Genomic DNA, 26,158 nt, shown 5'->3' with positions numbered 1-26,158 from the left:
GAATAACTTGCCGGTACTTATCTCACCAAAAGTTGCAATATGATGCCGAAACCCTTCCCAAAAATGAAATCAGAATTTTAATGTCTCGTTAATTGCTCAATTACTTTTTCATAGGGAAAAAATAATACCTCACTCGTTGATTTGTTACCTGCCGCTTTACCGTCTCCAACGAATGCGCTTCTGTGGGGGCCATATATAACTATGTGAAAGGGTAAGAATAGGGTCGTCACACGATTTTGTCGAAAAAGAAATTTTACCCACAATCCTCTCTTACCATATGCGGTACTGTCCGTTTCCTTGAGTCACAGAAGCTGCTGATCTCTCTCTCTCTCTCTCTCTCTCTCTCACGCACGATTTAACCCCAGACTTCTCCGTATGGTTCCGCCCCTCTTCTCTGAGTTCTATTCCATTTGTATCGAAAAAGCACAAATTGTTTTGATCCGATCTGGTGCACCGCCGGCGAGACTTCGTGTAGCTGGGGTCGCGATCGATCGGAGAATCGAGGAGGAGCTGTAATCTGTGGATTTTTCTTGGTACTTCTGACTTATTAGATGGGTTGCTTTCCGTGTTTTGGATCGGCCAGTCAGAGGGAAGAGGAGGAAGTGAAGAAGAAGAATGAGGGTAAAGCGGGTGGGGCTTCCCATAAGGATTCTTCCGCCGCCACGGCGTCTAATCATGGCAGTATTGGTAAGAAAGTCCCAACTTTGATGCTAAAAATTGGTATTTTGTGCGAACATGTGGATCCTATGGGATCGCTTTGCTTCTTTGGAGGGAGTATTTTGTTTATTTAGTTTTTGATCTTTTTATTTTGTCTGATCTGTGGGCATTGGGACACTTATCGATCTCTTTTGGATAAGTGTCAATTGAATACTGTATGAGAAATAGAATAGAAAAATAATGATTTTTGGAACTACTTGTGGTGTTCCTGATAGAAAATCTTTCAGAATTTGGGAATCAGACTCCTGCATTTAGGAATATAATTTTTTTGTCATATGCATGAATTTCTCCTTCGCAAGGGAGAAAGATGTATTTTTTTTCTTTGAAATAAATTTGCGTGTCTGTTTGGTCATTAAACAATTTGGATTTGTTATGACGAATTGGAAGCTAATGCATGAAATTCACCATGCCTCTGTGATACTATGGTCTGATCAATGTCATTGACCAATTAGTCGTGTTTGGATTGAACAAACTTTACTCATAATTATGGAATTCAAAAAGTTGTCCTTCACTTGACGTGTCTAACTATGCCTTCAAAGTTAATATCACATGGTTATTAAATTCTGGAAGCAGAATATCTAGTTTCTTGTTCACCCTCGTTGATTTCTTGTGGTGCTAGATAAATCGAAGTCGCGGATGGGTTCAGACACCAGTAAAAAAGCATCAACTCCCAAAGAATGCAATGCTGATCATATTGCAGCAAAGACGTTCACTTTCCGTGAACTTGCTGCTGCCACTCAGAACTTTAGACAAGATTGCCTTTTGGGTGAAGGTGGTTTTGGCCGTGTTTATAAAGGAAGGTTGGAAAATGGACAGGTTGGTTTCTTTATGTTTCAGAGTCGATTTATCGGTATTTTCTTTGCGTGTTTTACCTATCAACAATGGTCTTCATCACTTTTGTGAAACTGATCTAAAATAAAAAAAAATACCTTCAATTATCAGCTAAATTTTGTTTATGCATTATAGAGTATAAAAGCCATTGAGCTTACTGCGGACACAAATCTTTGCAGGTTGTTGCTGTTAAGCAACTTGACAGAAATGGCCTTCAGGGGAACAGAGAATTTCTGGTTGAAGTCCTCATGCTTAGCCTCCTACATCACCCTCATCTTGTCAATCTGATCGGTTATTGTGCTGATGGTGATCAACGATTGCTTGTCTATGAGTTCATGCCATTGGGATCATTAGAAGATCATTTGCATGGTTAGAGATTTCTTTGTTGTCTTATACTTCTGATTTGGTTATTTTGATCTTATTTTTTCTTAATTCCTATGGTTCCAATTCGGTTAGATATACAAACCGATATTAACTAGTTATAAATGATAAGGATGATTTATAAAATAGTTATTAGTTCATTATTAGTCATGATCTATTAGGATCCACCTGCTTTTTTTTACTTGCATAAATGCTTAAAAGTGTAGGGTGCTATGAGTACGCTAAATTTAGTCTTGCATAGTTCCAAGTTACACTAGCCTTTGGAAATTCTAAACTTCTGTTGACATTATTATGCAAATACATACCCGACTCTTTTTGTTGTGTTTGGATAGGATAACTAGATTGTAATGTTTATGGTTTCCGATTTTCTTTTAAATGCCATTTGTTTTTCCCATGTTCCTTTTGTCTACTTTTTACCGTTCTTTTTAATCTCATCCCAACTCCATCCAAGGTTGGTCTTATATTTAGGTCAGATGATATGCCCATGGCAACAAACTATCCCACCCCCTAAGTTTGTAATAAAGAGGAATGACTAATTTTTGAGCTAAGGCACACGCCTAAGGCGATTTTCCATCATGACATGGGTGTTGATGGGCATGCCACATCCAGCATCAGTAATAGTATATAGCCTAGGAGAAATGCATCTATGTACCACGGGCTTCATTGTAGTATAACAATCAGGAGTCAGCACATTAGTGGGAAGTTCGAAACAATTGTGACTTGTACCTTCTGGTTCACCTTTTTTTTTTCTTTTTTTTTTCAGGCATTTGCTTTGGAGTTGTTAACATTTTACATGACTTGCATCGACTAATAAGAAACAACAAATACAAGGTTGTTGTGGAGGGATACTAGGACTTTTTAGAAAGGAATTAAATGATGTCCTCTTCATGTAGACTTGAGTACCAATAACTTCTGCCATTGCTTGTGAGTAGTCCTATGATTTTACATGGGTGCATATGCCAGAGCTGGATTTTTTAAGTTGCCCATAATGGATCTAGAAACCAATATCCAGCAACAAATTACCAAACCAAACCCCATGTATTTGTTCTTTTACCAAACCAGTCCTATTTTATTGTCTTGGCTAAGCTTTTAGTTTAGATTTGTTCTTTTAGCTTGCAAAACATTCATGCACCACTTAGAACTTACTACTTTTTTGGTAAGAACTTATCAATGATGAATAGTGCTTGCATTAATTCTTAGAGAAGTCATAGTCCAAATAGGAGACAATAGAAGAAAATAACAGTGGTTCACAAGAAAATGCATTGCAAGAAGATTTCAATGGAGATGAATGAATTTAATTTGGCTACGAATAAAGTAACAGATTGCAAAATTTTCTAACAAATGATTTTATGAAAGTAGGATTCACTAGGATAAGTATATGAGAAGAGCAACATATTAGATGATATAGATAGAGAAAAGGCTCCTGGAATTATTCTTGTGGATGAAGGCCTTATACCTTCCGAAGTCTCATATATGAACGATGAACACATTTTAGTGAGGAATAACTTTCTTTTATTAGTTTAAACTTCATTTACAACACCATCTTTTGCTTAGAACCTTGTCACCTTTAAATAGAACCAACTACATGAAGGAAAAGCAAAATTAAAGTTACCTAAATAAAACTTATTCTTGAGTTTATGACAAACAACACTTAGTTCATACTGAAAAAAGATACGCTTCCAGGTTTGTTTGAAAAATAATATTTCGTTTTTACATAATTTTTTATTGGCATTGACTTCTTTCTTTAAAACTCAATGCAGCTTATAATTCTTTTTTTAAATTTTATAGATAATTTCCCTTTTTATCTGTTGATTAACTTTGGTAGAACATGTAGAGACATTACATTTGCTAATACCCTGATTTAAAAAATATTCCAAAGAAATAAGAATAGGATTATTGAAAATGAATAATAAGTTTAATGTTTGTATCTATAAACTCATAAGATATTCTAAGGGATTCAATTGACCTTTTATCTTTCTATGCCTAGTATAGAATAAAAAAGCACCATGGTCTCCAACAATATCTTAGGCTTAAAAATAATCATATTTTGGTGAATGGATGCTACAACAATTATCATTATGTTTTGAGTTGAGTTGCTACAAACCCTTAATGATCAAAGTTCAATTTCAATATGATTGTCCTTTCCATTTGATAAAAAACTTATTCTTATGCATTACTGTCAGCAGTAACCTATTGTTCATTCAAGATATTTTCTACTTTCTGTTATTTCATGTGATGGTAAACATAAGGAAATAAAGGATGTGAAAGTGAAGGAATTGGTAGGGAAAAAAAAGATGGTTAAACCATCAGTTGAGTCCTATATGAACGAAAATCTCTAGTGTGTGACTTATTTAAGGTCTCTTATGAAAATCTGCCAATTTGGATTCTCTTTTATCATATGATGGTAAATATAAGGAAATAAAGGATGTGGAAGTGATGGAATGGGTGTAGAGGGTTGGAACATCATATCATAGCCCATTTCATGATGTGAGGCCCTCGTGGTTAATGGAACAGCTGATGCCACAATTCAGTGAAAGATCAAGTTTGTAAATATTAGAGCTGATTTTCCATATGGATCCTATATGAACCATAACTTTTGGCATGGAGCTTTAAGGTCCCTCATGAAAATCTCTCAATTTGGACCCACATTACCATATTGACTTTAATCAAGTTACATGCAATGTACATCTATACAATTGAAAATTTCTCAATTTGTCAACATATAAATAATGTAGATTTCTATCAAATGATTCAACGGGTTTATGAGATGTAGATCATGAGAAAGTGAGAAGAAACAACGTATAACAGATCTCTATGTTCCTAGGAAACTAAATACAACTATTAAAATAAATACCTTAAATAAGGAAAATTTTGAATTCTTTTATAGTCCCTCACAAAAAAAATTCCAACAGTACATATACCATGTGGATAATGAGATGCCATCGAAAGACTTGAACCATCCATTTGAAGGGAACAAAACTAGAATCAATTATTGAGCTATGTTTCTTTGACTCGGATGATAGTAACTTGCAAATTGTGGAATACATTGTTGATGGTTTCTGCAATGATTATTGTGTGTGAGTATCTTCATTTACGAGATATTCTAAGGATTGTTTAGATCCCTAGCTAGAGTTGTTTATGGATTATGCTTATATATAGCATACTTTGTTAGGGATATTCATAGAGTCATGTCTTATAAAAAAAAAATTATCTTGGGTTTTTCTTTTCCATTTATTAGGGATATTGCATACATTATTAGGGATATCTATGCTCTCTTTATAACTATGTAGATGAGACCGATCATGATAAGGATGGGATTGGAGTGATATTCGTCCTATATAATTGTATTAAAGTGTTCACTAGTGTGATTCTTAATTAACCAATCAGTTTGTTATTCCTCAAAAAGGATCACCTATCATAGAGATTAGGTTCTCACAACTAGAATACCTACTGTAGGCTAATTTTCATCCTCTCAATGACATTAGGACAATAATCTTATCTAAGTCTTAGACATATATGCAATTATAAGTAGACAACATGTCCCCAATTCTAATTTGACATGTTGAAATTATGATTTCATGAACATACAAATAATCATTTCATGTCGTGAAGATTTTAGTATATTGAGAACATTTTGCTAGTTATCATACATTTGCATGACATTTTCATGAACTTTCCAATAGTGATTTGAAAAGCGTTAGGCGCCAAGGTTCGAAAATGCCCGAGGCGCTAAGTGCTCGCCTAGGTGCCGACTTAAGCGAAGGAAGACACTTTGAAATATTAAAATATAAAATATATAAAATATAATTAATAAATAGAGATTAACAGTGTTAAAGTCTAAATAGGGACTATTATATGATAACAATAGTTAAAAATCTATTGTTAGAAATATTTAATTTACTGTTACCAGTAGTTAGAGGGGAGAAAAGAGTCACTGATGGTGGAAAGTGGGGAAGGAGAGGGTGACGGTGACGAAGGAACTTTCGGAGGACGATGGCCATGATGAAGGAAGCTACGGATGACAGTAGTAACAACAGTGGATGAAGCTACGAATTGCAACAGCAGTGGTGGAGGAAGCTTCGGAGGACAACTGCGGCAGTGGAGGAAGCTGCGGACGACAGTAGCAGGGACAAAGAAAGCTTTAGATGGTGATAGTTGCGACGGCAAAAGTTGTGGATAATGACATCGTGGGCGGAGGAAGCTTCAGATGCATCCATTGATGGCAGAGGAAGTTGTGGTCCTCTCCCTCGACGGTGGAAGGAGCTGCACACGGAAGCAACGACGGCGGAGGGAACTGCACATGGAAGCTAGACCTTCAGACCCGTCCGTCAACAGTAGAGGAAACGTCAGTCTTGTGCATTGACGACGGAGGCAGCAGTAGAGGAAGCGATGATGGCGAAGGCAGTGGCTGCACACGAAGTAGGGTTTATGGCTTGGGGTCGCGCGGGGGGCAGGGTTTGTGTGCGCATGTTTAGTAACATTATATAGCTTAGTTGGTTCAATAGAACCAGCGAAGCTAATGTTCAACCAAATGCTTCGTTTCAATTGGGCGCTCGCCCGAGGCACTTGGCGCTTGGGTTCACACGAGCGCCCAAGCGGTGCTTCACTAAAGTGCGCTGCCTAATTAAGGCTTGAGGTGCTCGGGCCTCACCTTGCCTCACCTGAGCTCCTAGACGAGTGCTCGGGCGCCTATTTAAACCCCTACTTTCCAACCAAAATTAAGTAATTATGCATCATTAAAATTAAGTGATATATAAGAGATATATAACTTATCCCCTACATATATGTGATATAATTACTACTCGCAAATCATGCATCATTAAGATTAAGTAATTATCACACAAGGATTGTAAGAGATATATAACTTAACAAAGAAACCATGTATGTTATGAATGTTGCATATAACAAAATAGGAATTATCAGAACATCCAAAATTTAATCCTTTAGGAGCGGGATGGCATTTACAACTTTTGCACATGTGGTCCATAATTAAACCCGATTTAATTACTTGGTTTTGTTCAATCTATCCATTGCAAGATGAGAAAACAGATTATTCTGAAAATATGCCTAACACGAAAAAAAATACCCTCATATTTTTAGATCTATTGTACAAATTTGAGCATATGTATAAGAATATACTGTCATAAAATTAAACCATACAAGAGGATTATGACTTTTATAATGTAGCAGTGCTCTTAAGATGACAAAAGATTCAGATGACAAGATGCCTACTGGTATCATGAAGTAAGAGCACACTAACATGGCAAAATATTAGAGAGCAAGATGCTTTAGCATTTATTTCCAATACATTATTCTAATTCTGCAGTGATAGGTCAATGACTTATGGTCCTTGATTATTGTAATTTTTTATTGCATTCACCATCAAGCTAAATTAATTTTGAACATTTAGTGTATGATTTAGTAACATAATTGTTATCATGATCTTCAACAATAAATCAGAAAAGGTAACCATATCAAATGTACAACTTAAGTTAAAAGATAAATGCTATCAAGCTCTTGAGTAATAAACTAGCACATAAAATGCATTATAAAAGGTGTACCCAATGCACGAGGATCTCACCAATGCGGGTCTGGGGGGTGGGGGGGTGGGGGGGTGGGGGGGCGGGGGGTTTGGGGTTTCAATTTATGCAGTATGAAAGAATTTTCAAGTGATATACATGGACACTTCTGTCTCTTTGTTAACACGAACATGCTTAACATCATATTAAATTCAGAATTAGATTAAAGAAAGCAAAAGGAGCACATTCATATCATCCTATGGAATCTAAGCAGAACTAAACTAAGTCTTCATAATATCGTATGAAACCTAAGCTGAACTAAACTTTGCTTACAGTAGTTTCATGCTCTTAGTACAAGTTATATTTCGATAGGATCATCCTATTGAAAGAAAGTGTATGCTGCATGTCATGCCATGTACCATCTTGCAGGGCATTATATGTGAGCATCAATTTGATCACAGCTAACTATTATAATATACATGGACTGATTTGTTGATCAGGATTGGAAGCGAAGTTTGGGTATTCCAGATTTGTATGATACTTTTGCAATTTCAATCTCCATTCTGCGGTTTTCCCATTTGAGGTGGGCTTTCTATAATTTTGGACATTCTTGTTCATATATGATATTTTCTCCTAGACAAATGTTTGATCCCATAAAACCATGTCAGCTGTCTTTTCTTGAATGAAAATGCATAAATCAATCAATTTCCCTCTAAAGATAGTCACATAGATCACATGCATCACCAAAGATGATCGCATGTATTTAATGAATCAATCAAGGACTCATTGCCAGCAGTCGCACTGGTTTATAGTTATCAAACATAATATCTATGATTATTCATGTGTTTAAAAATATTTTGAATCCACATTCTTAGAACAATTTCATCTTTAGTATCCATTCATTTATATGTAAGCACAACTATCAGTTGATTGTTGGAATAGATTTTCTCAAAAGGAAACTAGGTCATTTAGTCATTGAGAATAAGCTACATACCAGTTAGACTGATACATGATTAGACTAGGTACTCTTTAACTCTGAACTGTTATGTAATCGCCGTAAATAAATGTGGTGCTTATATTAGTGCAAGAAGGAATTTAAATTGAGCCTCATTGTAAGCAGTTTGTATGTTGTATTTAACTTGAAATTCTTTGCCAGAAGAGAAAATTTTGCCTTCTGATCTAGACAAAGTTTGTCAAAAGACAGCTCAACAGACCATGACCTAATCATTAGTGTTCTGGATCTGTTGTATTTGGAAGATTCAGCCATGGTCGTTCTTTAAATGCTAGATATTGTTGGAGTTTGGATGCATGGCATATGTTTTTTTCAAAGGTTGCTTGACTTTTTTACTGGGATCAGGCTGTTATCTCTGGAAGTAGTTGCATATATAATCCATGAAACTTGTTGATGGACGCTCCTTAAATCTTCATCTAGATAAATTTTCATCAATGTATGAAAGATACTCCATAAATCTTGTTGAGATTCATGTCTTTCTCAAAAAGTCTCTACATCAGGTTAATGTTGTAGATACTACGACAGCTCATTTGGTGGATGTCCTCCATGCTGCTGTTTGTCACAGAAACATGATATTCTTGGGGAACATATCAGTGGAGAAGAAATAGGTCATAGTTGATTCAATTGGGTCACAGTATCGACTCAATATACTTTAGCAATTGGATCATACTAGACTCAATATCTTTGGCAATCCTCCTTGGCAATTCATGATGAGACAAAAACGGATGGTCCAAAACAATGCACTCCTCTCAATATTCCATTACTAATTCTGGTCACCTGGGTCACAAAGTAACTGTGATTGATTCTCTCACTAATTCATTATGAGACATTCCATTTATTAATTAAAACAAGAATTCATGGTTCAAAGAGGCTGAATTTCAACAGAAACCCCTTCTTTTGCTTCCATTCTATTCTGTAGTGCTTTCATCTGAATTGATGTCATTCTGAAAATTAAACAAAATTCTTGTATTTATTTTGTTGTGAGATTGGTTGATGTTTAGTTTAAGAATTTCATTATGAACAAGGGTAGTTGCAAATGCTCTCAAGTTCGTTTATCAGTGTCTTTCATTAGTTTTGGAAAATTAACCCTTTGACATGCCTCTTTTTCTTTCCAACCTGGAGTAAAACAAATTACCTTAAGGCTATTGTGGAGTTTCTTATGAGTTGACTTGATTGTAAATTAATTTCTATTTGGTTTTCAATAGATATCCCAGCTGATAAGGAGCCACTAGACTGGAACACGCGGATGAAGATAGCAGCTGGTGCAGCTAAAGGCTTGGAATACCTTCATGATAAGGCGAACCCTCCAGTTATTTACCGTGACTTCAAATCATCGAACATACTTCTTGGTGAAGGTTATCATCCAAAGTTGTCAGATTTTGGGCTTGCAAAACTTGGTCCAGTTGGTGATAAGACTCATGTTTCAACAAGAGTGATGGGCACATATGGTTACTGTGCTCCCGAGTATGCTATGACAGGGCAGTTAACTGTGAAATCTGATGTTTATAGTTTTGGTGTTGTCTTTCTCGAACTGATTACTGGGCGTAAAGCAATTGACAACACACGACCTGCTGGAGAACAAAATCTAGTTGCATGGGTATGTTGTTCTTTTTCTTTTTTTGAACTGCTCCATCCTATCTCTTCTGGCTTAGTTGTAGGATTCAAGTGAAGGTGCACCATTTACTAGTATGATGATTCAAAGTCTTGATCCCAGCTCTAGATTCCAAAATTAAATATTACATTTTGGGAATATAAAAGTAAAAAAAACTAGGTTATATGTTGACCTTTCAAATATCAGTTCAGATTTTGCTTAAAATTATGATCCTGTGAATCTCATGTACAGGCTCGTCCGTTATTTAAAGATCGAAGAAAGTTCCCTCAGATGGCTGATCCGTTGCTACAAGGCCATTATCCTGCAAGAGGCTTATATCAGGCATTGGCTGTTGCAGCAATGTGCTTGCAGGAGCAAGCAGCTACTCGTCCACTCATAGGGGATGTTGTGACAGCACTTTCATATTTAGCTTCACAAACTTATGATCCGAATTCAGCTACTGGTCAGAGTACTAGGTTTTGCCCATCTACCCCAAGATCGAGAAGTGGAAAGGACCATCAACATGCTGTCCAGTCACCACAGCGAAATTCTCCAGATCTCAGGCAAAGGGATCCAGTGAAGGGACTAAGCAAAGGTGCAAAAGTTGGCAGAGGTGGTTCTGGTTGTGGATCCGGGCAGAAGTGGGGCTTGGAGGAGTCTGAGACACAAGAGTCTCAGATGGATAGCCCAGTCCACATTGAGGGAGCAAGAGACTCCCCGAAGAACCGTGATCTTGTCAGAGAGCATGCTGTTGCAGAGGCCAAATTATGGGGTGAGAAATGGAGAGAGAGACAGCGGAGAAATGCACCAGATAGCTTTGAAAGTACACACGAGTAGAGGTCCTTCCAGATCCATTCATTTGGATGGTACTTTTGCATGTTTTGCCTTCATGTAAAGGAGGATGTAGGTTGGAATTCAACAACTGGTCAGTAGGCACGACATCGCAGCTTTCACGGTACCATTATTCTTTGTGAATAATCCAACTTTTGTGGTGTCACCGCTCACTTCTCAAACTGCCGTGGACTGTGGTATCTTTTCATGCAAGGTTATGTGTCTCACGGAGGCCTTGTCATTCGACATTGAAGCTGGCAGTCAAAGAAAGATAAAAGAAGAAAAAGGTCCAAAAAGTGTTAAAAGAGTTGCATTTCGGAATGCATACATTACTATGTGGTTGAGTTGGTGCATATTCGATGTAGGGCCTTTATTGGTCTAAAATACATGAAAATTTCATTAGTTTTTTGTCCATAAAATATATATATATGAGTTTGCTTTTGGATATCTCTTTGATATGCCTATTCCTCGTAGGCATCTTTCCTTGTATTTTTGTCATGCATTTGGAAACATAAGAGAGCTGCTGCACTTGGCCCTGCCAATAATTTAGCAGACTCTTGCTCACTGGAATGTGTGATTATTATGTATCTCATGAAGTCTGTTTCCATTGTTCATAAGCGAGTATATCAAACATGCATCAACCTTTTTGCTGCTTATTGTCTGACCATCTAATTCAGTCTACCAAAGTGAGAAAATAGGGTTTCAGGCAGAATTTCACATGTATTTAAGTTTATAATACATATACATGTCATCATCTTCGATCTCCATCAATTAATAATGATCATTTGGTGAAACTCTAAATGACATTAATCCTTCTTTAAAATTTTAATAGGTTTTCTTTTTCCAATTCAACCTTAGCTAATATCAGCTTTTTTAAATCATGGCTAGACTAAGCGTTTCTTTGAAAGATTTTAATATTTGACGGGATACATATGTTTGTTATATGAAAATTTATAAATACAAATATGTTATTTTCAAACTTTAGAATGATAAATAGGTAAAAAAAAAAAAAAAAAAGCCAATATCTTACTGTATGGAGTTTGGTTTGATTAATTTAATTATAGCTCTAATTGAGCCAACCGAACAACGATTTGTCGAGTAAGATCTTAATCTCGGAACACTGAGAGGATTAACGACGAAGGATGTTAGAAGATGAACACTTGAATGATATTAATGAAAGGACCAACTCCACCGAATTCTGTTTGTAGAAGAATTAGTTTCACTTGTGAGAACAAACATAAAATAATTGTTTTATGTTACACGACAATATTAATAAATTATGGATAGAAAAATCACAAGTTTTCTTTCTCCAAGCCAGCAAGAAGCAAGCAAGAAAGGCTCCCACCGATTCACGACGACATTCATCCTTCCGATAATATGCCAAGAGAGAAGACATAGAATTACCATGGAATTGGAGGCGAGGAGGAGAAGAGAGTGGTCACCTGGTCGTGATACATCGAACATGGACATCGAAGACGTGATCTCTACCTCAGAGAAGGTCGTTCGATGTTGTTTGTGGATGTGACTCCTTTGGTTTTGGCAGTTGTGCAATCGTCGTCAAGCTGATTCTAGCATGAACACTAACTACGACAACTAAGCCGACGCAGCTACTTTCTTCTCTTTGCTGGTAAGCTCTCGTACTACGGCGATGTTGTCATGGTGTCAAAGGTCTACACAGTTGTGTGCATTTCACAATGATAGCTTATCGTGAAGGTTGGTAAGTAATTTTAGAAATCTTAATTATATTATTTTTATATTTTATATTATATTTATATTATATTATATTAATTGATAGATTCTTAATTAAATTATTTTTTTTAATAAAAATATATTTTTATTTTTTAAATAAATATCTCATAAATGTCTAGATTTTGATGCTTCTCAGTTTTTAGATTTCCCTCTAAAGTGCCTAGAAAGGATACTCTTTAAGATTTCAAGAGAGGGTGAGAGAAAATAATATAAATTCTTCAAAATTTATTTAAAAAGATATGTAAGGAAGCCAAGTGGGGATAATTCAAGATTTTATAATTAAGAGAAAATAGATGATGAGACATTAGCTACTCATAATGGAGATTGACGAAGAGGATAATTTGATAGGGGTAGATCTCAACATGGTAGGTCAAGAGTCAGGTCTTTTTTTTAATGATGTTCAGTGTTATAGATGTAAATAGTACATATATATCAAATAAAATTATCCGAGAAAAAAAAAAAAAAAAGGGATTGATGAGTTCTCTGTTGTGATGTTGTGATGGATGGTGATAAAGATATCCTTTATAATCTTTAAAGGTAATGATACATCTTTTAAAGGTAAGAAGAGTTAGTTTTTGAATTATGCTTTTGTTACTCATGTTTGCTTGATTGACTAAATGGCAGGTTGACTAATATGTTGAGTCTAGATGATGATGATTCCATGATAGAGGCGATGGGTGTTGATAAAACATGACTAATATGTTGAGCCTAAAACACTCCCTCTCGTCACTTGGAGGAAGGAAGGAGCCTCACTCACTATTGCACCATTCTGCAGCCAAACCATGGCTGGTTTTGGACTATTCTCGTATGCTGCAGCATCTTAGCACCTTGCAACTATTGTAGAAGAGACACAGATGCAAGTAAAACTTAACAAAGCAGAATCAGGCAAAGGCATTTCCAGGAAATTATCTATCTTCGAGATTGGTAAATATTTTCCCCTTATGATGCGTATGGCTTCACGCCACCGTACTGTTGAATCTCGTATTTTGATGATGAAATCACTTGATATGTGTTTATAATTTAAATTATATTTTGAGTGATGCAGGTCTACTCGATCAGGATTAGACAGTTAATGCAAGAGGAATTGACGTTGCCCCGGAGGAGATCACGTCAGGATATTGGACGGCAGAAGGCTTCGGACGTCGGGCATCGGGCCAAGTAGAGCGGAATTGCACCAAGGATATCGGGGTTGCGAAGGTCAACCGTCGATTGGGCAACAAGCCACAAGAGAGGACGATGCGCTGAAGAATCGGACGAAGCGTCAACCAATGACGTGCCGAGCAACAGAATGTCAATTCGCGTTGTAATAATTGTCTAGATCGGAGTAGAGTTTTAGCTTGTGTGTACAGGATTAACTACGATAACGACGAAGATATAAAGCGAAACAAAGTGTTGGAGTCAAGCGCGAAGGATTTGTTGCGAGTTCGAGAGTTCGACGGAAATCCGAAGGTTCATCGGGAATGCTGCCGGAACTAGCCGAGAATGAGTAAGCTTGCCGAAGAGTTTTTCGTAAGCTCGCCAGAAGGTTCGTTGGAAGTTCGTGGATCTCGCCGAGAAAGATCGGGGCTTGCCGAAGAAGCTCGTTGGAACTCGCCAAGATCAAATCGTGAAGTTTAAGAGCTTGCTGGGAGTCCGCAGAATGGTTTCCGAGAGTTTATCGGAAGACCGTCGGAAGTTCGCCGAAAGCTCGCCGGAAGAAGTCTTGACTTACGGACTTTGTAATAGCTTAGAAAATGTCTTTAAATTCATAGTTAGCATGTTAATTAGGGTTAGGATTAGGTGTTAATCCTATAACCCAAGTAGGGGCCAATTGGGCCCAAGTTCGGACTGGTTTGGGCCAAGTTTGGAGCCCAACCAGTGAGCTGAATTGGCCTAGGCGGTGGCACCGCTTGACTGGGTGGTGGCGCCGCTAGTCCACTATCAGTGTCAGATACTGACAGGCGGTGGCACGGTCGGCCTCGGAAACCCAAGAGAATTCAAATTTTGGAGCCCAAATTTGAATCCTCTTGAGGCCTATAAATAACCCTCATTTCTCAGTAGAGAAGATAACCTTTTGAGAAGCTAGAAGTTGAGAAAAGCTTTAGGAAAAGTCTTGTTTTCAATAGCTTGAGTGTTCACCTCCTTTCTTTTCATTGAAATCTTTGTAAAAGGGTGAACCACTTGTAAGAGATTGTAAGAGGGGTGTAAGAAGGAGGTTGATCTTCGCCTAGTAAAGGAAGATCATTAGTGGATGCCGGTGGCCTCGACGAAAGAGGAATCGAAGGAGTGGATGTAGGTCACGATTGACCGAACCACTATAAACTAGCGTCTTCTCTGGTTTGCATTTACTTCCTGCTATTACCTTATTGCAAACCCCTTCAATAGCTTACTACCATCAAGTTAAAACGCAATCGAAACGGTTTCAAACGAAATATTGCTTTTATCGTATAAAGTTTCCGAAAGTGTTTAAATCATCGAAAGTTTATCGTACTTTACCGTTGCACTAACCCCCCCCCCCCCACATACAATATCATCTATCTTACACAAATTATATAGCCCATACTAACATAATCAAGTGAGGACCATTCATATTGTCGGCTCAGCAAATAGGATACATTAACAGCCTTAACGAATTCGGCGAACGTATTGCAAGAAGAAGAATATGATTCATAACAAACGGTCGTCTCCAAGACCAACTCGATCAAGACTCGAGTGATCAACAAAAATTGAACTATGAATTTTGAGAAGACATGTAAAAACTGAAGAACACAAAGCACCACTGGATAGATGGTCGTGTTTTCAAAATCATTTAGGTCTCAACCTGTATGATTTCCAGATAGGATGTGGAGAAACAAAAAGAGTACAACGGATAGCATTGTTAATCCAAAAGGAATAAGCAGAGATATACGGCGATGTAATTAGATACACAGTCGCAGAGAGACAAAAGAACTTTTCTTTAGAATCATTGAACTCCTCCACGATATGATACCCAAAGAAGATTAGAATGGAAGGGAGGACACAGTTGGAGAAGGTATCGTTAGCAAAAGGGACATCCCCTCCCGACAAGATTCCTGAAAACATCGACCATTGATGTGAAAGAAGAAGATAGATCGGACGAAGAAGTAGCGATGATTCGAAGCAGGATGGAGAGTTTACCTCAAGTCGAAGGGATTTTCACATCAGCCCCCTCCAGCCCTCCATGCGAAAACCTACCAGGAAGGATGGTCAATTCTTGGCCCCGCCAGAGAAGAGAGAATTGGGGAAATGGAGATTCGTATATCGTTAGAGTCAGTGCATTGAATGGTGGAGCCCACCCAACTGCCCCCGTCCGTCTCCCTTCACCACGTCGTACGCTGATCTGATTTCTGGGTATTTGGTAAAACGATCCGCCACCAGTCACACACTGTTCCCTCCTTATATTCTTTTCCTGCTTGTTGCCGAGGCGTTGGTTCGAACGGTCGGTTGCTGGTGTGGGGAAGCATGGCCTTAGGCGTGTGGTCTCCCTCGCTGATTGATGTGGTGTTGTTTGCGATCGCAGCGGTGGTGGTCTGGAAATTGGAGAGGAGGAGGAGGAGGGGTTGGGCGACGGGGCGGTTGCCGCCGGGGAGCGAGGGGCTGCCGGTGGTAGGGGAGACCCTGCAGCTGATCGCGGCGTACAAATCGGAGAACCCGGAGCCGTTCATGGACGAGCGGGTACGGCGGCATGGGCGGCTGTTCACCACGCACGTTTTCGGGGAGCGCACCGTGTTCTCGGCGGACCCGGAGTTCAACCGGATGGTGCTGGGGGCGGAGGACCGCACCGTGGAGGGCAGCTATCCGTCGTCCCTCTCCACGCTGCTGGGCACCCACTCCCTCGTCGTGATGAAAGGCGCCCGCCACAAGCGCATGCACTCCCTCACCCTCGCCCGCCTCACCTCCCCCGCCGCTATCCGTGAGGCCAAACTCCTTCTCCATATCGACCGCCTCGTCCGCCGCACCCTCGACTCCTGGCCCTCCTCCTCCCCGGTCCTCCTCCTCGACGAGGCCAAGAAGATCACCTTCGAGCTTACCGTGAAGCAGCTGGTCAGCTACGACCAGCACAAGTGGATCGAGTCCCTCCGCCACGAGTACCTCCTCCTCATCAATGGCTTCTTCTCCATCCCCTTCCCTTCCTTCCTCTCCTTCACCACCTACGGTCGTGCCCTGAAGGTAAAACTCTATATATATATATATCGTATCTTCGTGTCTATATCGATGCTCATAAAAGGAACAGGCTAGGAAGAAGGTGGAGGAGGCGCTGAAGGAGGTGATAAGAAAGAGAAAGCTGGAGAAGAAGCCGACAGGAATCGACGTCGACGTCAAGGAAAGCCAGAATAACACGAAGAAAAAAGACATGCTGGAGGAGCTGTTGGAGGGAGAAGCGGAAGGGATGACGGACGAGGCGATAGTGGACTTCCTGCTGTCGTTGTTGGTGGCGGGATACGAGACCACGTCCACCATCATGACCCTGGCCGTCAAGTTCCTCACCGACCACCCCCGAGCCCTCGCGCAGCTCAGGGTAAGGCGTCTTGCTCCATTCTGCTGCTGCTGTTTGCTTCATATCTACTGAACACAGCATTACTTTGTTGCAGGAAGAGCAGGAAGGGATAAGGAAGCAGAAGAAAGACGAGGAGGCGGCCTTGGACTGGGATGAATACAAGTCCATGCCCTTCACACAGTGCGTAAGTCTCTTTCTTCTATCGTCTGGTTTACCTCTTCGTTGATTGGGATCCAAGTTGCACTGTGTTACGTGTCGTTTGTTTGTCCACTGAAATCAGCAGACTTTTAATTATATTAAGCAGAAAAACTCGTATTTACCCTTAGAAATAAATAAATAAATAACATGTGTATTTATGCAAATCTAACTCATATCCAAATTCAAACTTTCCTACTATAGCTCACAAAATAGCCATTTATATCGAAACATCCATCCGCTCAAGTCTCGATATTAATTAATTATATCAAATGAATTAACTTGTCTGCCTATAGGCTTAATTATTTTTTTAAAATCAAATATGATTACATGATATATAAATATATATAATTAATTAATTTTATTATAAATAAAAAGAGGATGATAGCAATAAGAGAGTAGAAAGTAATGATTTAACTTATTTTGTTTTATCCTCAAATAAAAACATATTTAAATGTAATTCTTTATAACAAATAAAGAGTTAGTGACTTGATCTAATTAGTGAATCAAATTTGACACTGTAAGATAGCTTGAATGTACATCCGATTGGAAATCAATTCGATCCAAAATTTTAAAATTTGAACTCGATATTTATAATCTGATCCTTTCTATTCTTAACTCTATAAAACTATCCTCTCAGTTTTCTTACTTGAAAGGTTATAAAAGATCAATGTTTTTTCGGACAAAGGTTCGTCTTCTAAAGCTAACAGATAACTTTGATTGCAGGTGATCAACGAGACCCTTCGAGTGGTCAACATCATCGGCGGAGTGTTCCGGCGAGCCAAGACAGACCTCCATTTCAAAGGTAGACAAGCCCAAGCCTTATCTACTCCGATCTCTGCTCGTTTCTCCACGTCGCTCAAGTTCTCTTTGCAGGGTACACGATTCCCGAGGGGTGCAAGGTCTTCCTCTCCTTCCGTGCTGTCCACCTCGACACCGAGTACTTCGATGACGCCCGGACCTTCAACCCCTGGAGATGGCAGGTATAGGCACCGCGCGCCTTTCGGCGATGAGATATGCCGATGAGGCTCGAGGTGTTCGATGGCTGAACTCACTCACTTGTTTGGTGTCGGGCTTTTGTGCAGAAGAATGCAGCGGCGCAGCAGGTCGGGGGGGCCACTGTTTACACCCCCTTCGGCGGGGGGTCCCGGCTGTGCCCCGGCTATGAGCTCGCTCGGGTGGTCATATCCGTCTTCCTCCATTACCTCGTCACTCGATTCAAGTACGTGGGTATGAGCATGCATGGTGTATGTAGTCTTACCATCACATATTGACATTGAAATCCTTGACCTTTGTACCCAAATGGGGCCACAGTTGGGAGGAGGCGGAGAAAGATAGGCTGGTGTTCTTCCCCACCACAAGGACTCTCAAGAGCTATCCCATCAACGTCCGGCGGCGCGAGGAGGAAGAAGGAGCATGAATCGCACGGCAGTGAGCTGCCTTTCCCCCGCTTTCCGTATCAGCATTGCTCAGGCTACCATGTAATAGGTGGGACCGTGAAGCTCCTTCTTACTCAAACAGTTCCTCCCCACAAGGCTACCCGTTATAATATGCGATGGACATGTCTATGAATTTTTATATATTGTAGGATAATTTATCCAATAAAATTCCCTCTCTTTTGTGGGAAGTATCCAAATTTGGGTGATTGGATAAGTTGGCTTTTGGTTAAATAGGGATCATGCTCGGTCTCACCACCATAGATCAACATCTCTCTCTCTCTCTCTCTCTCTCTCTCTCTCTCTCTCTCTCTCTTCGGAGCAGCGCACTCTTGATTGTTTGTGCAGCAGAATAGTATTGGCAATCAGCACGAAGGTATAATAACAAATTAGGAAGCAGATTGATTACTGCAAATTTAACCAAGCATATCAATTTCAACAAGCCCAGTGGATCTCAGATTATAACCTGATGCATCATCCAAATTCCAAACGTTGGCATCCTCTCAGATTAATTCCAGAACTTGGTTGTTTGGGCTGATCCATTCACCTTTAGGCATTCCGAGACCAACAACAACTAGGCAGCATGACAAATCTTGTTTTTCCTATTTTGTGCTTGCATCAGCTACCCTCTTAGCAAGAATGCTAATCCATAGCAGAAATCGTAAGTAGTCCAACGATCCAGCAAAGATAGATTTGCAAAAAAATGTATCAAGACATACATACATACCGTCCAACCCCACACATGTAATAACAAGATTTGCCTTTTACATGCACATACATGGGTCATCCACATGGAGAGAGGTTAAATTACCGAGTTGTACAGGAAATTTTTTACGCTTCACAATGGAGAGACCATCGAAACAAATTAAAAAGTGTCTAACTCTAATGCTACTAATCCATACTCGAGTTTCCCGATGGACCCAATGAGCGCGAAAGATATCCGAGTGACGTACCAACGAGTGCCACGCAGACCACAGACAAGATAGAAAAACCAACCTCAACTCTAGATGCACGCTTCCTTCTCACCACAGCCTGAAAGGAGAAAAATGCACCACTAAGAAGATTAGAAACTTGCAACAACGACATTCTATCCAAAAACATGTGATCTACCAAAAGAACTACTCGTCGTGCTGATTAGTAGCCCTTCTAGAAACTCTGACTCTAAGATCTCTCCAAGAATGGGAATAATACCATGCATGTTGAAATTGTATATAGCTCATGAAGCAACCAATTTCAAACTGATAAGCATCTCATCATCATCATCAGATTCAGATGGAAGGATGCCACAGCCTAATATGCATCCTCTAATGGAATTTGTTCACCCAGTGTCAATTAGGTTGGGAAGCAGCTCCAAATTGCAAAAGTTATCCATTAAAAAGATGAGGAAAAACCCTTCAGATGAAAGATTCTTTGTTTTAACCCTCAACTGATTCTTAAAAGGCATGGTTAGTAAAAGATAAGAGCCAAACCAACCACACATCTACGCAGAGCTCTAATTTATGGCAAAGTTTTCCAGCACTAAAAGACATTAATTAGCTTTACTGCATATACTAAGCAATCAGGCCAACATTTTTAGGCTTCATATCCCTGCCACATAAGATTTAAGAGCATAAGGGTCATAAATTTGCTTTCAAAAGAAATGAACTCACAATTTCATGTAGAAATTTCTCTCTCAATAGATTGGCTGCACTATTCTCTCCCCTCAGGTTTGTTATTGTCTTCTCAGCCTGCAAAAGTTTGTCTCTTAGACAACAAAATTATTGTCTTTCTTAAAAGAAGATGGAATTTAGCATCATTTCCCAAAATATATTACTATCAATTCCAATATTACAAATACAAGCAGAAACAGGATACAGGATGTAGAACAAGAGCAACTTAACTTTAATATATGACTGTTTAAATTAAGGAAATACAAAATCACATTTTAGTTAGAAATGAGCATGATGTATGCAGTAAACATAGTCAGTTTCTGAACATTATTTATGGCTGTACCTCAAAGACATTTACTAGAAGAACCTTAAATGATGAAATGATGACCACAACTGTTCATGGTCTTAAATAGTTCTGCACAGTGCACACCAATGGTCTAAACACCAGTTCAGATAGGCGGCTATAAGATCAGTCAGATACTAGTATAACATATGCTATACCGGCATCTACAATCCAATATGTAACAATCCGATTAGTCTCACATCGGAAATGGGCTAAGACTTGACTTATAAGGATCCAATAGATATACCACTAGTAACTTCAGCTTAAGCATTTTGAGCCAGTGATTCAGGCTCAACGAAGTTAACAAGCCAATTATTCCATCAGATCAAGTCGTGACAATTGATATCAGAGCCAACCTAGCATTGGAGCATGGTGAGGGGCTCGAGTAAGACAAGCTACCTATGGACAAGGTCAGAGGACACATCATGGCATAGAGCCACCACTGGGTTATGCTTCACATGCATCATTCTAGGGTTTGATTTGGGCTATGCTTAGGCTTGATTTAGCCTAGACGAGGATGTTAAGCCCTTAAGTGGGGAAGATTATAACATCCCGATTAGTTTCATATAGAAAGTAATCGGTGTACTACCGATAATTTTAGCTTAAGTATTTTAGATCAATGGTTCAAGCTCAACGAAGTTAACAGGTCAGTTATCCCATTAGGTTGGGTCATGACACAATGTCATTAAAAAATAATGAAAACATAAATACCGAAATACTAACAATGTATATGTACCATTATCATTTGCTAATTGGACCTGTAAATATCGGGCAATACACATCGATCTAACCAATATTTAAACCTTATAGTACACAACAAATTTCCACTCTATCATGCCATGGGACAAAAGTGAGGTTAAGCATCGTGCACAAGAGATAGTAAAACACATGACTTACCCATTCCAAGATAGATGGAATGAAAAGGTGATTGGAGAGGAAGGGCAGTAGCATGGGCCACAAGAGTGATACCTTGCCATGCTCCATCCAATAGCATGCCATCTGGTGTGGCTTAACCACAGGAAACAGGTGGGAAAAGTAAAACTTAGGAGATAGATGCTAAAACCAAAGTATAGCTACATGATGCAATAAGAAACATTATAAATAACACTAAACAAAGGCACCAGATTAATATAACCAGCATACTAAAACTAACAAACATCATTTAGCTTCACTTCAAGGCTGTTGAGCTTCAGTTTAAACTCATCAATATCTTTAGCAACCTGGACAAACATCAACCAGATTAACCAGCTCAATCAGAAAAGGGGAACGTGAGAAGTGCAGTATCATGTATAAAGAGACCATTTCAACATTGACAAGGCAAATAGCTTTAAGAATGATCATAGCATAAACCAAATGACATTATAATCTTAAAAAGCAAAACATGATAGAACATCTGTTTACAAATTCAAAATTATTTGGTATATCCAAACTATAGTAATTTGTGTAAAAACTGCAAATATTTATATAATCAAAAGTAAGATCATTTTGAAGGAAAAACAGCAACAGAAACATTAATCACAGTAGAAAATTTATTTACATGAGTTGAGTTGTAATCCGCTAGTCCACTCAGTGCTTGGTCACTTGAAATGTCAGTCTCTTTAGACATAGGCTTTTCATGAATTGGCTCCTCTTTCACAGCCCCATTGTTTAAAGTAGAAGCCTTGAACTCCAGCCATTTGTAATCCATACATCTATCAGTTGTGTTTTTCCAGGTTCAGTCTCGTCCATGATAAAGAAGATGATGAATAGAGAACAAATATCAATTGTGCTTAAATCCCACAGCTAAAATTTCAAAAGAAATCTTCAAAATATACAAAAGGCCGCATGTACCCTACAGTCTCAACATTCATCAACTTGGCAATGAAACCATGAATCAACAACCCAAACAGGAAATGCATAAGCCAGAAACTTAAAAATCCTTGCTCTAAACTTAACAAATCAAATTGCCATGCTTATGCATCATCTTTTCTCATTCCAGTAAACAACATTTCATGCTGAAGAAACTTTAGACAGGCTAAAAGCATCACGATATACACTTACATCAAGACAATTTCCCAGAAGACTATCAGATCATGAAACAACCCATCATACGCAGTCGATGAAGACACATAATTCGTCCCTTTAAATGAGAAAAAAAAAACTTCTTTGGACAGCAGAACAGCTGACATTAAGAAAATGTTTACAGGACTCGATGGTTTTCTACCCGATCCACTCGTTACATAATCGAGCTCATCACACAGCGCGACTATAGTGTCCCTTGTCCTTAACGAACGAGCAAAATCTACCAATCGAGAACATGAAGCAACTTACATGTAAATCTAAGTTCTTCAGGCTGGATTTCCACGAGCCCGTCACCCGCCCCCATCGCGCTTTCTTCGTCCTCAAGTCCAGATGAATCCACAACAAGTGCCAAGACCAAGATCCAAGATCGGAGAGGTAAGAGAGAAAGGAAAAGGAATTAATGGCAACGGGAACTACTCGTGATGGCAGATTGGCTTCCGGATCGCACTGCGGCAGTATAAGGATGGCGTTCAGCACTCGTATTCCTCCAAAATAGGGACCGAGGAAGTGGAAGTATAGGGGGCGAGACGGGTGCCAACTTCGAAGGGCTGGAAATGGGCTCCAGATGGGCCACACCGATCTGAGCAGAGGAAGTGAAGTATCGAGGGAGAGATGGGCGTTGACTTCTGAGGGCTGGAAATGGGCTCCGTATGGGCCACACTGATCTGAGCCTAAATTGGGGACGCTTTTTTTTGTTCACATTGCTCGACTCAAAACGGGTCGGATTTTGACCCACGTAGACATCAATCCATTTTGGGATGAATACGGGTAGGGTTAAGGTGTATTTTAGTCCATGTAATTTTGATCATAAAATTTTTAAGTTATTAATATTTATTCTATCTAAAATAATCTCTATATTTTAAAAAATATAGCATATAAGTCCCTTCCATCAAGTCTAAGTTAACAAACATAAGAATATGCTTACATGTTGATTCACAATAAATCATTAATATAATGACACAAGTAATTTAAGTTTTAAAAATAATAATAATATGTGGATTTGAAAATATTGTTCAGTTGTCTAATCAATTTCCTTCGAAACGAGCCTTTCCACAATCTGGAAAGCAACATTGCTGGCCTTGCCTCGACATTCGTCATAGAGGGAGGAGCCTTTTAGCACCTGCAGTGGCTGAGAAGACCACAATGGAGAGTCGATCTCCTAGGCCTAAAGAGGAAATCACTAACTGTATTACATGCTTTAGCATCCGAAGCTTCTCCCATGTTATGCCTTAACTCATGTTTAACATCATCACCATATCAATCGGGGTACAGAGAAGGATGAAGAATTCTATCGGTGGTGTTTTTACCTTAAGAGCCACCACGTAGCTTTGGTGCATTCACTTTTCTGAGAGTAGGGCTGCCTACGACATTACGCTCACAAGGCCGCCACCAACCCTAAACCTCGATGTTGGTCGACGAAGAACTCCTCTGTCAGTGCGGTTAGTAGATTGAGCGCAAGGGGCCACAAGGAGCCCATAGAACTTATCCTCTCATTTCACGTCTTTCATCTCCTCGACGTCGCTGTAAGCTTCATCATTCTTATCATCTTAATATCTCGTCACTTAAAATGGTCTAACCTGTTAGCATGTAGTTTTTATTCCTTGTAGATATCTATTACTTTATTTATAGTTTTACAATATAATAGACTTTCAACTATGTATAGCTTTTCAATATAATAGCTTTCTTTATATCTATTACTTTCTTTATAACTTTTCAATATAAAGATATTTCTTTATAGCATATAATACACTTTCAACTATGCATAAAGGATATCCTTCATTCGATTTCTTTCTAAATCATTCTTAGGACACTGATTTAATTTTTCACCTCTAGTAATAGGTGTATCATTAGTTAAATAAAGTTACATATACATTTCTTCAAGATTTGTTTGATATATTCTTTCTGAGATAGTCATAACAATCATTAAGATTTATTCTAAATATCTCAATATTAATAACATTAGATACCTCATTTATATCAAATATATTAAAATTCTTGATGAGAAATATTTTGGTATCATATAATAAATTAAGATAACTATTTACAAGCAAAATACCATCTATATATAAGATCAATATAATAAATTTACTCTTATTAATATTTAAATATATACACTAATCAATCTTTTTTTAAATACAAAAAATACATATTATAAACCTTTATATACTATTGTCCGAAAGCTTGTTTAAAAACATAAATATATTTTTGAGGTTTGGAAGCTCAACTTTCCTTTTTCAATATGAATCATTCGAATCTAAATTCTTACTTAGAAATATTATTTTCATATCTATTCCACCTAACTCAAATATCATAATAAGTTACTAGTACCATAATCTTTTTTAGAAACTAAAAAAAAATCTCAATATTTATATATATAATATAAACCCATTTCGACGTGAAGAGGACTAATAATTTTGGGTCAGCAATGTATTATTATTGCACAGCATGGAAGTCTGTCCTTTTTGAAGAAGTGGAATTGACATGGAACTGTTTCTGCATGCACGCTTCAACGCGAGGAAGGAAATGTCTGAGGAAGAGGGCAATGATAGCACTTGTCGTGTTCGAGAGACACAAGCCATGTTCTTCCCTGCAAAAGCTGCACTCTTCCGACGCGGCAATATAATGCTCCCATGCAATGTAGTTGAAGCAACATCGAGCTGCCATTATATGCTGCCTGCTGCTTCAAGAAAGGCAAATTGTAAGGCAAAGGAACAGCTGAGGCTTGACTTGGAATCATCACCTTTCTCTTTCTCAAGCGGTCACCTGCAGCTTAGCTGTCGATGCAGTAGCTTCTACGTTTGTTCTTGTTCCTGCATGTGTGAGCTACTCAGAATCATTGTCTTGATTGGTCTGGAACTCATGATGAAAAAGTCCTCTTCGTTGGTGAGTGCATGCGGCTTCTTTTGGCGACACACCGATGCATGGTTTTGGAGCAAAAGCTGGATCTCTCATTTTGCTCCTCCTGTTGTCTGTCTCAGAAGTTTCAGAAACAGGATGAAGAGAGAGAGAGAGAGAGAGAGAGAGAGAGAGAGAGTTCTCTTTCCTTAGGGGGGCACAACTCCTTGGCTTGCAAGGATCACCAGTTACAGCAGAAAAGAGAAGGAAGTGCAATCCCAGCATCCAGTAGTGCTTCGGCTACACACAACCATAACATGTAGTAATTGGCAAAGCTATGTTGTTGGCTCCTCAGAATAAATTAGAAATAAATGAGGAGATAGAGACTCTGTCAGGCATTTAAGGGTTGGCATTGTGTTGGCATAGGAGGAGAATCTACCCATGCACTTATGTTCAAATGAGAGAAGGTGCAACTAAAGCCTGATGTGCCATATTAACCATATGAGAGAAGGT

General features: G+C 38.8%; 3 protein-coding genes across 7 annotated transcripts; 2 read left to right on the top strand and 1 right to left on the bottom strand.

The window, feature by feature from the left end:
• Positions 1-312: 312 nt before the first annotated feature.
• Positions 313-11,329, top strand: LOC103994206 (receptor-like cytoplasmic kinase 185). Its single transcript, XM_009414537.3, has 5 exons — positions 313-687; positions 1,337-1,533; positions 1,728-1,917; positions 9,666-10,057; positions 10,304-11,329. The coding sequence occupies exons 1-5, from the start codon at positions 552-554 to the stop codon at positions 10,886-10,888; spliced, it is 1,500 nt and encodes a 499-aa protein (XP_009412812.2). The 5' UTR covers positions 313-551; the 3' UTR covers positions 10,889-11,329.
• Positions 11,330-16,088: 4,759 nt separating this feature from the next.
• Positions 16,089-18,842, top strand: LOC135619355 (3beta,22alpha-dihydroxysteroid 3-dehydrogenase-like). The gene is made up of 6 exons (XM_065121280.1): positions 16,089-16,798; positions 16,863-17,147; positions 17,221-17,310; positions 18,048-18,126; positions 18,198-18,543; positions 18,636-18,842. Exons 1-5 carry the CDS (start codon positions 16,091-16,093, stop codon positions 18,308-18,310), a joined length of 1,275 nt encoding a protein of 424 aa, XP_064977352.1. The 5' UTR covers positions 16,089-16,090; the 3' UTR covers positions 18,311-18,543; positions 18,636-18,842.
• A 581-nt stretch (positions 18,843-19,423) lies between these two features.
• On the bottom strand, positions 19,424-23,365 carry LOC135618481 (uncharacterized). 5 transcript variants are annotated; one of them, XR_010489027.1, is made up of 6 exons: positions 23,060-23,356; positions 22,790-22,868; positions 22,287-22,440; positions 21,647-21,969; positions 20,407-20,484; positions 19,424-19,789 (listed from the first exon to the last, which is right to left on the bottom strand). XR_010489027.1 is itself a non-coding variant. In XM_065119357.1 (6 exons), the coding sequence occupies exons 1-6, from the start codon at positions 23,112-23,114 to the stop codon at positions 19,649-19,651; spliced, it is 618 nt and encodes a 205-aa protein (XP_064975429.1). In that variant the 5' UTR covers positions 23,115-23,365; the 3' UTR covers positions 19,424-19,648. The 5 variants fall into 5 exon arrangements, 2 of the variants coding, with proteins under 2 accessions (XP_064975429.1, XP_064975430.1); XM_065119357.1 differs by having other exon boundaries at positions 21,647-21,757; positions 23,060-23,365; XR_010489026.1 differs by having other exon boundaries at positions 20,407-21,969.
• Positions 23,366-26,158: the final 2,793 nt, after the last annotated feature.

This window comes from Musa acuminata, chromosome BXJ2-8, assembly GCF_036884655.1.
Source record: "Musa acuminata AAA Group cultivar baxijiao chromosome BXJ2-8, Cavendish_Baxijiao_AAA, whole genome shotgun sequence".
NCBI classification, from domain to species: Eukaryota; Viridiplantae; Streptophyta; class Magnoliopsida; order Zingiberales; family Musaceae; genus Musa; species Musa acuminata.
The sequence above is the reverse complement of the archived record's forward strand: the minus strand, read 5'-3'. Positions and strand labels throughout refer to the sequence as shown.